The 13,507-nt window shown below is 40.6% G+C and overlaps 1 protein-coding gene across 1 annotated transcript; it reads left to right on the top strand.

The window, feature by feature from the left end:
* Positions 1-2,699: 2,699 nt before the first annotated feature.
* Positions 2,700-8,896, top strand: LOC135555120 (histamine H3 receptor-like). Its single transcript, XM_064987480.1, has 3 exons — positions 2,700-3,141; positions 3,645-3,811; positions 5,618-8,896. The coding sequence occupies exons 1-3, from the start codon at positions 2,889-2,891 to the stop codon at positions 6,467-6,469; spliced, it is 1,272 nt and encodes a 423-aa protein (XP_064843552.1). The 5' UTR covers positions 2,700-2,888; the 3' UTR covers positions 6,470-8,896.
* The last annotated feature ends 4,611 nt before the right edge of the window (positions 8,897-13,507 follow it).

The raw sequence follows: 13,507 nt of genomic DNA, 5'->3' as shown, positions 1-13,507 counted from the left end.
CGACAAAACAAAGGAAATAAAGGTCAGAACGTGACAACGCCAGCATTTTGGATTTGAGATTTAACGTTTTATATGAGGCGACAGGGTATTTTCATACATATGTTTTACCGTTTAGAAATGAAAGCACATGATGTATCTAGTCCCCCCATTTGAAGATGTCATAAGTATTTTGACAAATTCACTTATAGTGTATTACATTTTGTCAAAAGTTTAGTATTTGTTCCCACATTCCTAGCACGCAATGATGCATTTCAGTGGTGGTCGGTGCCGTTTAAGATGAGGGAGGATGATAAAAAAATTTATGAGCATGGCCTTATTTCTATTACAGCATATTGGATGACTGTCATTCATATTCTATTCACCCAGCTCAATGTTACATCGATAGGTTTAGGCTATTACAGGATGCTAGAATGTTCTCTGTACCCATCAGGAGGTTGCTACAACCTAGCCTATGAATTAAAGTTTACAACCTAGGTGCACAGGTTGACAGAATTTTTAGTGATCAAGGTGACAGACAGTGACACATTCAATACTGCTTTGCACACTCTTGCCTGCATCTAGCTGATCTATGGTGTAATCATTTGTCAAACACTTGCAAATGTGAGTTTCTATTGGACAAATTCAGGTATTTTTATCCCTGTTTCATTCCGTTTGGTTCTGTTTAAGAAATATTTTTCAAGAGAATCGGGAGAATGAATACAGCCCTGATCTCACGCAAACACCGTTCACTTTCATAGCAGTGACATAAAAACAACATGATCACTTTGCTCATTGTATATATAATGTTGTATATATAATTCCTTCTCGCAACTATCTAAGTGCTCTCCTTCTCTCACCTTTTCCCTTTGCTTGTGGACTTCAGTGCACAACACATCAGCTGTCTGTGACCAGGCAAAAAAAGCTTTCCAAGCCAAACCTTCCTATCATGACAGCTAAACGCTTCACACAGCCGACATCATTGTCACATCATAGTCAACACAGCTACAAGAACAAATGCATTTGTGAACCTGCTACAATCATGCAATACAGTGTACAGTCAAAAAGCAGTTTAGGTAGTTACACCGGCAGGCCCCGGTGGCAATAAATGAATAAATGGAAACCCATTTCATTAAGCTCCCAACGAACAGGTATATTGCTGACATTGCTTCCAGATGAAGTATGGAACTCAGTGGTTAGTGTTGCAACTGAGGACAGATGATTTTTACATGCTATGTGCTTCAGCAGTTGGCGGTCCCATTCTGTGAGCTTGTGTGGCCAACCACTTCACGACTGAGCCGTTGTTGCTCCTAGACATATCCACTTCCCAATAACAGCACTTACAGTTGACCGGGGCAACTCTAGCAGGGCAGAAACTTGACAAACTGACTTGTTGGAAAGATGGCATCCTATGACAGTGTCACGTTGAAAGTCCCTGTGCTCTTCAATAAAGCCATTCTACTGCCAATTTTTGTCTTTTAAACACCTGGCAGCAACGTGTGTGGCTGAAATTGCCGAATCCAATAATTTGAAGGGGTGTCCACATACTTTTCTATATATAGTGTATGTCATAAAACTGTCAGTATTATGATATATAGCTAGAAGGTTTGAGTGTATGTCCTACTGATTTGATGTTTGACCTGGATTAAAATAATAAAGGAATGGTAATGCATAATCCATTTTTCTTCTCTGTGAAGTGGACCGATGAGGCTCAAATGAGTCCAGACCTTTCATTTCTGGGATCAAACTTAGGGGGCTTTGGGAAGGAAGTGCTGGGGAAGACCATAGAGACCATAGAAGTATATAAACCCAAAATGATTAGGGTCTGAATGGGGGAGAATGTGATGGAACTGGGTTAAAATAATGATTATAAACGGGGTGGTTCGAGCCCTGAATTCTGATTGGCTGACAGCCGTGGTATATCAGACCGTATACCATGGGTGTGACAGAACATTTATTTTTACTGCTCTAATTACGTTGGTAATCAGTTCATAATAGCAATAAGGTAACTTTGTGGGGTTTGTGGTATATGGCCAATATACCATGGCACTCTGCAATGCGTCGAGCCTAAGAACAACCCTTAGCCTTTGTGTATTGGCCATATATGTGTGTGTTTTATTTTAGGATAAAAACACACACAAAAACAAAGCTAAATGAAGCCACATTATTTTACATTCTCCCTTCATGGCTGATTTCTTTTTCATAGGCTACCTCTGTAGAAAAGGGATTCAATCCAGCCATCAGCCTTACTTTCTCTGTGCACATTGTGCAATATCCAGTGCATCGCTCTCTCTCTCTCTCTCTCTCTCTCTCTCTCTCTCTCTCTCTCTCTCTCTCTCTCTCTCTCTCTCTCTCTCTCTCTCTCTCTCTCTCTCTCTCTCTCTCTCTCAGAAAGGTTAAAAGGTCATGATTGTGGTCAGGCTATAGCCTATGTTAACAGGCAACACATTGTGTCAATGTGTCTGTTGGATAATATCATGACAAATCATATGCAGTGATCAGTTTTATATTCAATGGTTTTATTCCAACTATAATACTAAATGGGCTACAAACAAATGTTAAAGAAATCCCGGTGCGCGCTGGTGGTGGATATTTTTGTCCCATACCACCCATTGCAATCCGACTTCTCTAAAAAGTAGCGTAGCACATGAACCCGAACCTATGCGCCAATAACCTGCCTGTTTGATAACGGAGAAATCACTGCATCCTCCTCCACGAGAGCAGACACGGACGAATGTAGTTTTACAGCTGGGGAAATTGTTATTCAGAACGAAGCTTTTATTCCAAAGACAACTTTCGTATTCGTGTTTCTGCCTCTCTTAATAACTAGGTTGGAAGATATCTATGGCAATCATATTGATTCAGAGTTTAAAAATTAAGTCAAGTGTAATGGGTTTATTGTAGGAGGAACTATGGGAGTTTATATACCGGAATCTAATACAAGCTCCAACTTCACTCCCGGCAGCGACTCGGCCACAGTCCACGAAGCTGGAGCGGCTCTCCCGGGCTATATGAAGGTGATCCTGGCCGTGCTTATGATAACTCTGGTAGTCGTGGTTGTGGCTGGTAACGCACTTGTTATCCTGGCTTTCATTGTTGACAAGAGCCTAAGAAATCAAAGCAACTACTTCTTCCTCAACCTTGCTCTTTCAGATTTTCTTGTTGGTAAGTAGTCTGTCTGCCTGTCTGTTTATCTATCTATCTATCTATCTATCTATCTATCTATCTATCTATCTATCTATCTATCTATCTATCTATCTATCTATCTATCTATCTATCTATCTATCTATCTATCTATCTACCTAGGGCTCTGTCGTGGGATAATGCCAATGGTTTGTTCATTTGCGTAGCTACAGTATATAAGACACTGTGAAGTGTCATTATAATGGATAATACTTGTGGAAATATATGTTTTTTGGAAATTATCTTTGAAAGTTCATCATAGCAAAGGATTATTAACTGATTTATACAGCTCTTAAAATAATTCATGATGGTTCCTGAATGCAAATTGAAACACATCTTTGGTCATTATTTATACACACAATTCTGCCACTTGCCAGCAGGCTTGTTGGAAGTTACTCAGCTGTGAAAATTAATTCTGGCATTGATTGTGGAGCTATGCAATCATTGTTTGGGGATCAGTCTGTACACAGTGTGCATCCTTGCAGGTGCCTTCTGCATCCCTGTATACATCCCCTACATCCTGACAGGCCGCTGGGTGCTGGGCAGAACTCTCTGTAAGCTGTGGCTCCTCATGGACTACCTGCTGTGTACTGCCTCTGTCTTCAACATCGTCCTCATCAGCTACGACCGATTCCTCTCCGTCACCAGAGCAGTGAGTATAGAGAGCCACTGTGCCACACGAAGGCATGCATGGACAACATGCACACATGCACCCATATACACCCAAGAATGCAAGCATGTAGACACGTTTGCACACGTACACAAATGCGTTTTCAAATGTAGCTACTGTATGTTTTACTGTTCATGTGTCCATCCTTTCCTCACTGAAGAGGTTCACTAGGCCTGTTACCAATACAGAGATCCTGCAGAATGGGTGGACAACCACTGGCAGTAGGACTTTAATGTCTTGATGGGATCCACAGTGTTGGGGTGGCAGTGACTCTGAATGAGCTCTGTTGGAAATCCAGACTGAGTGGGTTGGTCCTTGTGGACCAGCGTGCTACTCTCTGACCTTTTGCCTGCTTTTGAATGCTAGATAAAGTATCCCTGGATATTCTGGTCTGAATACTGAACTGGACAATGGTTCACCTACCTTGCATTCTTGCCTGTGAGTTTGCAGCTAACATTGAACGTTATCTAGATATAGGGCTCTATTCAACACGTATCATGGAATATCATCAGTGTGATTGAAATTTAAAGGCAATGTTCCCATGTTAGCGGAGTCTGCATTCACGGTAAATGCTGCAGATGTCGGCTTAATAGGAAATTACCTTTACATTTCTAGTGCGCTATCTGTAACACTTCAGCGATACAGATTGAATAGAGCCCATAGTTTTGTTGACCTGTAAGGGGCACTATCTAATCATGAATACAGCCCAGTCTCTCACAATCATTCATCTGAAATGCTGGTTTTGGCAAATTAATATTGTTCATGAAAGAGTTATGAACTAAAAAGATTGATGTTTCTTACATGGGACCAAGACTCTTACCAAAACATTTTGGACAGACTACGCAACAACAAACGGTGCCATGGTGTGATCTAAGAGGGGCTTTTGTCACTTTGTAACTGCTATAGCTAATTTCCTTCTGGAATTCATACTGAACAAAAATATGAACAATTTCAAATATTTTACTGAGTTACAGTTAATTTAAAATACATTCATTAGGCCCTAATCTATAGATTTCACATGACTGGGCAGGGGCGCAGCCATGGGTGGGCCTGGGAGAGTAATTGCACACTCCCTCAAATTTGATACATCTGTGGCATTGTGTTGTGTGACAAAACTGCATATTTAAGAGTGGCCTTTTATTGTCCCCAGCACAAGGTGCACCTGTGTAATGATCATGCTGTTTAATCAGATTCTTGAGATGCCACACCTGTCAGATGGATGGATTATCTTGGAAAAGGAGAAATGCTCACTTATCGGTATCTAGACACACCCATGACAGAAAACAAAGGGCTCTATTCAATCCGCATTGTGAATGTTCAGCTTTACAGCATGATTGAAATTTAAAGGCAATGTTCCATCTTTAGCGGAGATTGTATTCACGGTAAACACATATGTCGGCTCAATTGGGAATTACCTTTACATTTGTATCACGGAATCTGTAACACTTCAGCGTTACAGATTCAATAGAGCCCAATAGAGTCCAAAGTCAAGTTGTTCAGTTTGATGACACAGCCTGACTCTCATTCTCTTCTGGCTTCACTGACACACCATGGAGAAAAGGGCCCTTGAACCCTATTACCAAAGGAAAGAAATCAAACCTTTCCCATATGTCCAAATAATGCCTCAGGTGCTTAATGTGTGGATCCAATAAACACCTACAAATTGAGAGATATGTATGGATTATGCAGATTATTACTTATGTATTATAATTATTTAATGATTGTGATATATGATTTTATTGTGAAGTATTGTATGGTCTTTATTTCACTTCACCACTCTACTCACAGGTGAAATACAGAGCCCAGCGGAGCATGACCCACCATGCTGTGGTAAAGATAGTGACTGTGTGGGTGTTAGCCTTCCTTCTCTATGGCCCTGCTATCATCTTCTGGGAGCTGGTCGTGGGAAAAAGCATCGTCCTTGCCGATGAGTGTTTCGCTGAGTTCTACTGCACCTGGTACTTCCTACTCAGTGCGTCTACGATTGAGTTCTTCACCCCGTTTATCTCTGTGGCCTTCTTTAACTTGAGCATCTACCTGAACATCCAGCGGAGGAACAAGAGCAGGGCTATCCGTAAGGAGGACACCAAGGCATGCAGCGACAGGGGCAGTCTCAGGGACGGGGGTGCTGCCTTGACTGTGTTTTTGACTTGCAAGGCATCATCGAGCAAGCCAGCTGCTGTTTCAGCTGTGATAGAGAAGGACGAGGAGCTGTCGCCGTCCTCCAATGGGGAGCCTTGTAGCGGACACACCTTCATGCAGAGCAAGAAGGGCCTCACTTGCAGGATCACTTCCAGGCCCCTTCAATCCCAATCCCCCACCGGGCCCCCCAGCAGGAGCTCACAGGGCTCCCGCCTCTCCCGCGACAAGAAGATTGCCAAGTCGCTGGCCATTATAGTGTGCATTTTTGGGATCTGCTGGGCACCATACACCCTATTGATGATTATCCGGGCAGCCTGTAGTGGGCGATGTGTGGAGCACTACTGGTACGAGATTACTTTTTGGCTCTTGTGGCTGAACTCTGGTATTAACCCTTTCCTGTACCCTCTCTGCCACAGCAGCTTCCGAAGGGCTTTTGCTAAGATATTGTGCCCCAACCGGCAGTCTGTCCAACCTCACATTGAGCCCCAGTCTTGCTAGTAAGACATTGCATGGCTGGATGAGAGTCATACTGGAGTGAGAAGACTACTGCAAATGGATGTGGATTGTCAAACAAAAGCTCAGCCATGAATAGGACTAAGAAACCCTTTTTTTAGTTGCTCACTATAAAAGGGTATAAAACATTATGAAAAAAGTGATTACTGATAACCCTATGTTTTGTTTGAGATACATCAAATCCTTCTTTCCTACTTTTTCCACTTCACTTCAGGCTTCTTTTCATTGAAAAGTTTCAAGTTCTTAGTTAGAAAAGCCTTCTTCTGCTAGAATGAAAGATATGCATCTTCTAGTGATCTATTGAGAGGACAAGGACCTGTCAGTCACAAAGTGAGTGATGACAGCGAAACTGCTGGTTTGTCAGTCTGCCGTCTATCCCACCTCTCAATACCTGTGTTCATTTTGTGTGCTGTGGTTATCACGGAGGAGGGGGAGCATGATGCTTCTTTATCTCCTGTGAGCGAATTTACACGTCCCATGTAATTTAAGTGGTAATGATGAGTTTAAATCCACTTAATCATTGTTTTGTGTTTATTTATTTTCTTTTGCGTGTTTCAACTTTCATATATCTAGACATGGAGTCAGGGCGCATAGGCAATTTACTGTGCTTTGATTGACGACAGAACAACAAGTGTTGACTCGTTTATAAAGCTGTGGAACTGACTGAATAAAGTCAATTCCAATATCACTTTGCTATTCATAAATCATACAACGTAGTTATAAGTCCATTGTATCGCACCATGACAAATAAAACAAAGATCTTGTTTGTATTTTTGGAAGGTGGCCCATGTATTCCCCCTTCACACAGGTGGTGACCCTTGTGACCTAAATAATTATTGTCCTATTTATAAACTTTCTTGCCTAGCTAAAATATTAGAATCTTTGATAAATTCTCAACTAAGATTTTTCTTATCTTTGAAATGTATTCTAAATCAGTTGGGTTTTAGACCAGGTCATAGCACAATCTCTACTGCATACCTAGTTCTAGTTATAAATGATGTGGTTAACTGTATGGATAAAAAGCAACATTGTGCTGCCCTCTTCATTGACCTGCCAAAGGCTTTTCATACTGTTGATCACTCACTGCTAATTCAGGGCTTTCCTCAATTGGCCAAGACCGGGCTGCATGTAACTGGTTAAAAAATTACTTGACAGATAGAACTTAATGTGTATTTACTGATGGTGTTAAATCAGGTTTCCTGGAAATTACGAAAGGTGTCCCGCAGGGGTCGATTCTGGGTCCTGTACATTTTACTGTTTACATTAACAATATCTACTTGTCTGTAAAAAATGCAGATGATACTGTTGGGTATGCTATTGCCACCACGTTTGAGCAGGCTCTATCTGAACTACAGTCTGCATTCATTGTATTACAGAAAATCTTTATTGACCTGAAATGAGTATTGAATGCAGGTAAAAACTAAGTATGTGTTGTTCTCTAGAGAGCATAAAAATAACTCTGATGATTTAAGCATATGTACTTTGGATAGTGTCCATATTGGTTGTGTCCCTGCTTACAAATATCTGGGCATCTGGATAGATGAAAAGCTGTCTTTTAAAAAGCATATTGGTGAGTTAGTTAAGAAACTGAGAATAAAATTGGCTTCTTCTATAGAAATAGATCCTGCCTCTCACTCAATAGTAGAGAGCAGATTATGCAGTCGACGTTCCTATCCTTCCTACTGTAGACTATGGCGACATCATCTATATGAACACATCTGCCACTTCATTAAAACCGTTAGAGGCAGTTTATCGTGTACTTCGCTTTATTACAGCTGACAGTTTAAGTACTCATCACTGTATTCGCTACCAGAAAGATGGTTGGCCCTCTTTGATGGCACATAGGTTGATACATTGCTATCTTTTCATTTATAAAGTACTTTTACAAAAAGTCCCACTGTACCTAACATCTTTACTCAACTTTAGACATACAAGTTACCACACCTGGTCTCAGGAGTGGTTAACTCTGGAAATTCCTTAGGTCTCTACTGAGTTAGATAAATCAGCTTTTAGTTTTCTTGCACCTTATTTGTGGAACAATCTTCAAAATGTTCTTAAATTTGATGTTTTTGGTGCCTCTAAGGCAATTCAGAAAGCTGATTGAGGACCTTATTATTGATGAATGTGTTGTTTTTTTATGACCGTGTTTTTCTTTCTGCTTGCATTTTGTATTTATATTGATGTGTGTATTTTCTGTAATTTCTGTAATTCAGGCTAGTCTGTAAAAGAGACCATGGTCTCAGTATGATTCCCTGATAAAGGTTCAATATAAAATAAATAAATGTGTAGGATTCGACGCCCATGTCCAAGACTTGCCAGTGACTGGTAAAGTGACTTGTCAGTGTAACCAAGTGTTATTAAAGATGGTGATATAGGCCGACTGATTTGATTAATTAAAGTGCCGAAAATGGAGTAGTAAACTGCTGTTTTCTGTGTAGCAAAGCCCATGTTTAACACCTGCTTCATTCTTCAAGCATACCTGTACTCATTGTCGCCTGTCTTTGTATAAAATTGGGGCTGCACAATCTGATGGGGGGTCTGAGGGTCCTCCCCCTGAAAATGTTTTGCAGTTTTAAAACCATTTTCCTACAATTCTATATTGTTTCTCAACAGGGAATCAATGTTTTCTTGATAGAACACAAACATTTTCTTCGATTTTTGCCATAATAAACTAAAGAAAGAGTAGACTAGATTTGTATTTTTCAGACTAGATCACTAATCTAAAGCCTTCCCTTTAAAGTCAGGTATGAAACCCAACCAACTCTGTGACTCGGAAAAGATGTTCACTGTTATTTTCAGTGAAATGTGAAAGAATAGTAGATAGTGTAATACCGAATCAGGTATTCCTTGGTGTGATTTCTACATCTTCAGCAATTTGTTTGCAACCTATAAAACATGTGCGATTATTTACATACCAGTCAAACGTTTGGACACACCTACTCATTCCAGGTTTTTTCTTTATTTTTAGAATAATAGTGAAGACATCAAAACTATGAAATAGCAAATATGGAATCATGTACAATACCTTGCAAAATATTCACCCCCCTTGGCATGTTCCAATTTTGTTCCATTACAACCTGTACTTTAAATGGATTTTTATTTGGATTTCATGTAATGGACATACACAAAATAGTCCAAATTGGTGAAGTGAAATGAAAAAAATTACTTGTTTACATTTTTTTTTTTTTACTGAAAATTGGTGGGTGCATATGTACAGTTGAAGTTGGAAGTTTACATACACTTAGGTTGGAGTCAGTAAAATTTGTTTTTAAACCACTCAATAAATTTCTTGTTAACAAACTATAGTTTTGGAAAGTCGGTTAGGACATCTACTTTGTGCATGACACAAGTAATTTTTCCAATAATTGTTTACGGACATATTATTTCACTTATAATTCACTGTATCACAATTCCAGTGGGTCAGATGTTTATATACACTAAGTTGACCGTGCCTTTAAACAGCTTGGAAAATTCCAGAAAATTATGTCATGGCTTTAGAAGATTCTGAAATGATAATTGACATCGTTTGAGTCAATTGGAAGTGTACCTATGGATGTATTTCAAGGCCTACCTTCAAGCTCAGTGCCTCTTTGCTTGACATGATGGGAAAATCAAAAGAAATCAGCCAAGACCTCAAAAAAGAAATTGTAGACCTCCACAAGTCTGGTTCATCCTTGGGAGCAATTTCCAAATGCCTGAAGGTACCACGTTCATCTTTACAAACAATAGTACGCAAGTATAAACACCATGGGACCACGCAGCCGTCACACCGCTCAGAAAGGAGGCTCGTTCTTTTGGAGAAATGTCCTCTGGTCTGATGAAACAAAAATAGAACTGTTTGGCCATAATGACCATCGTCATGTTTGGAGGAAAAAGGGGGAGACTTGCAAGCTGAAGAACACCATCCCAACCGTGAAGCACGGGGGTGGCAGCATCATGTTGTAGGGGTGCTTTGCTGCAGGAGGCACTTCACAAGATAGATGGCATCATGAGGAAAGATATATTGAAGCAACATCTCAAGGCATCAGTCAGGAAGTTGAAGCTTGGTCGCAAATGGGTCTTCCAATTGGACAATGACCCCAAGCATACTTCCAAAGTTGTGGCAAAATGGCTTAAGGACAACAAAGTTGAGGTATTGGAGTGACCATCACAAAGCCTTGACCTCAATCCTGTAGAAAATTTGTGAGCAGAACTGAAAAACCTTGTGCGAGCAAGCAGCCTCAAACCTGACTCAGTTACACCAGCTCTAATCGGAGGAATTGGCCACAATTCACCCAACTTATTGTGGGAAGCTTATGGAAGGCTATCCAACACGTTTGAACCAAGTTAAACAATTTAAAGGCAATGCTACCAGATACTAATTGAGTGTATGTAAACTTCTGACCCATTGGGAATGTTGGTTAAAGGAATAAAAGCTGAAATAAATAATTATCTCTACTATTATTCTTACATTTCACATTCTTAAAATAAAGACCTAAGACAGGGAAATTTTACTAGGATTAAATGTCAGGAATTGTGAAAACTGAGTTAAAATATATTTGGCTAAGGTTTATGTCAACTTCCGATTTCAACTGTATTCACCCCCTTTGCTATGAAGCCCCTAAATAAGATCTGGTGCAACCAATTACCTTCAGAAGTCACATAATTAGTTAAATAAAGTCCACATGTGTGCAATCTAAGTGTCACGTGATCTGTCACATAATCTCAGTACATATACACCTGTTCTGAAAGGCCCCAGATTCTGCAACACCACTGAGCAAGGGGCACCACCATGCAAGCGGCACTATGAAAACCGAAGAGCTCTCCAAACAGATCAGGGACAAAGTTGTGGAAAACAAATCAGGGTTGGGTTATAAAAAAAATTATATCAGAAACTTTGAACATCACACGGAGCACCATTAAATCCATTATTAAAAAACTGAAAGAATATGGCACACAATAAACCTGCCAAGAGAGGGCTGCCCACCAAAACTCACGGACCAGGCAAGGAGGGCATTAATCAGCGAGGCAACAAAGAGACCAAAGATAAGCCTGAAGAAGCTGCAAAGCTCCACAGCAGAGATTGGAGTATCTGTCCATAGGACCACTTTAAGCCGAACACTCTTCCGTAATAAATGTTGTTACGGAAGAGTGGCCAGAAAAAAAGCCATTGCTTAAAGATAAACAAGATGAGCAAATAAGCAAACACATTTTGTGTTCGCCAAAAGGCATGTGGGAGACTCCCCAAACATATGGAAGAAGGTGCTCTGGTCAGATGAGACTAAAATTGAGCTTTTTGGCCATCAAGGAAAACGCTATGTCTGCGCAAACCCAACACCTCTCATCACCCAGAGAACAACATCCCCACAGTGAAGCATGGTGGTGGCAGCATCATGCTGTGGGGATGTTTTTCATTGGGTGGGACTAGGAAACTGGTCAGAAGTGAAGGAATGATGGATGGTGCTAAATACGGGGAAATTCTTGAGGGAAACCTGTTTCGGTTACAGAGGTTCACAGAGGTTCACCTTCCAGCAGGACAATGACCCTAAGCATACTGCTAAAGCAGCACTCGAGGGATTTAAGGGGAAACATTTAAATGACTTGGAATGGCCTAGTCAAAGCCCAGACCTCAATCCAATTGAGAATCTGTGGTATGACTTAAAGATTGCTGTACACAAGTGGAACCCATCCAATTTGAAGAAGCTGGAGCAGTTTTGCCTTGAAGAATGGGAAGAAAATTCCAGTGGCTAGATGTGCCAAGCTTATAGAGACATACCCCAAGAGACATGCAGCTGTAATTGCTGCAAAAGGTGGATCTACAAAGTATTGACTTTCGGGGGGTGAATAGTTATGCACGCTCAAGTTTTCTGTTTTATTGTCTTATTTCTTGTTTGTTTCACTAGAAAAAAAAAACATTTTGCATCTTCAAAGTGTTGTGTACATCAAATTATACAAACCCCCCAAAAATTAATTTTAATTCAAGGGGGGTGAATACTTTCGCAAGCCACTGTAGTAACCAGAAAAGTGTTACACAAATCAAAATATATTTTATATTTGAGATTCTTCAAAGTAGCCACCCTTTGCGGCAGTGAGCCTAGTGGTTAGAGCGTTGGGCCAGTAACCGAAATGTTGCTGGATCAAATCCCCGAGCGGACAAGGTAAAAATCTGTCATTCTGCCCCTGAACAAGGCAGTTAACCCACTGTTCCCCTGTAGGCCGTCATTGTAATTAAGAATTTGTTCTTACCTGACTTGCCTAGTTAAATAAAGATTAAATAAAAAAATAAAAAATGCCTTGATGACAGCTTTGCACACGCTTGGCATTCTCTCAACCAGCTTCACCTGGAATGCTTTTCCAACAGTCTTGAAGGAGTTCCCACATGTGCTGAGCACTTGTTGGTTGCTTAACCTTCACTCTGCGGTCCAACTCATCCCAAACCATGTCAATTGGGTTGAGGTCGGGTGATTGTGGAGGCCAGGTCATCTGATGCAGCACTCCATCACTCTCCTTCTTGGTCAAATAGCCCTTACACAGCCTCGAGGTGTGCTGGGTCATTGTCCTGTTGAAAAACAAATGATAGTCCCACTAAGTGCAAACCAGATGGGATGGTGTATCGCTGTGGTAGCCATGCTGGTTAAGTGTGCCCTGAATTCTAAATAAATCACAGACAGTGTCACCAGCAAATCACCCCCACACCATCACAACTCCTCCTCCATGCTTCACGGTGGGAACCACAGAGATCATCCGTTCATGTAGAAAACAGTAAAAATAAATAAAAACCCTTGAATAAGTAGGTGTGTCCAAACTTTTGACTGGTACTGTATGTCAGAGGGGTCCATAGATAAAATGATAATCAATCATTAACTGTACAGTATATGAGAAGTAGATAATCAACTACACAGCAGGGAGTGGAGAGAGCAATGAAATGTTTGTGAGATCAAAGGTTTCACATTGTGGGACATATTTAAAGCTTGCTATGGTGAAGTTTGGTCTGATTTGGAGGAGTGTACATTTATATTACAGATATACTTCACTGATTTCATG

The sequence above is a fragment of the Oncorhynchus masou genome, chromosome 15, assembly GCF_036934945.1.
Source record: "Oncorhynchus masou masou isolate Uvic2021 chromosome 15, UVic_Omas_1.1, whole genome shotgun sequence".
In the NCBI taxonomy this organism is placed as follows: Eukaryota; Metazoa; Chordata; class Actinopteri; order Salmoniformes; family Salmonidae; genus Oncorhynchus; species Oncorhynchus masou.
Note: the sequence above shows the minus strand (reverse complement) of the source record. Positions and strands in the feature narration are given on the sequence as shown.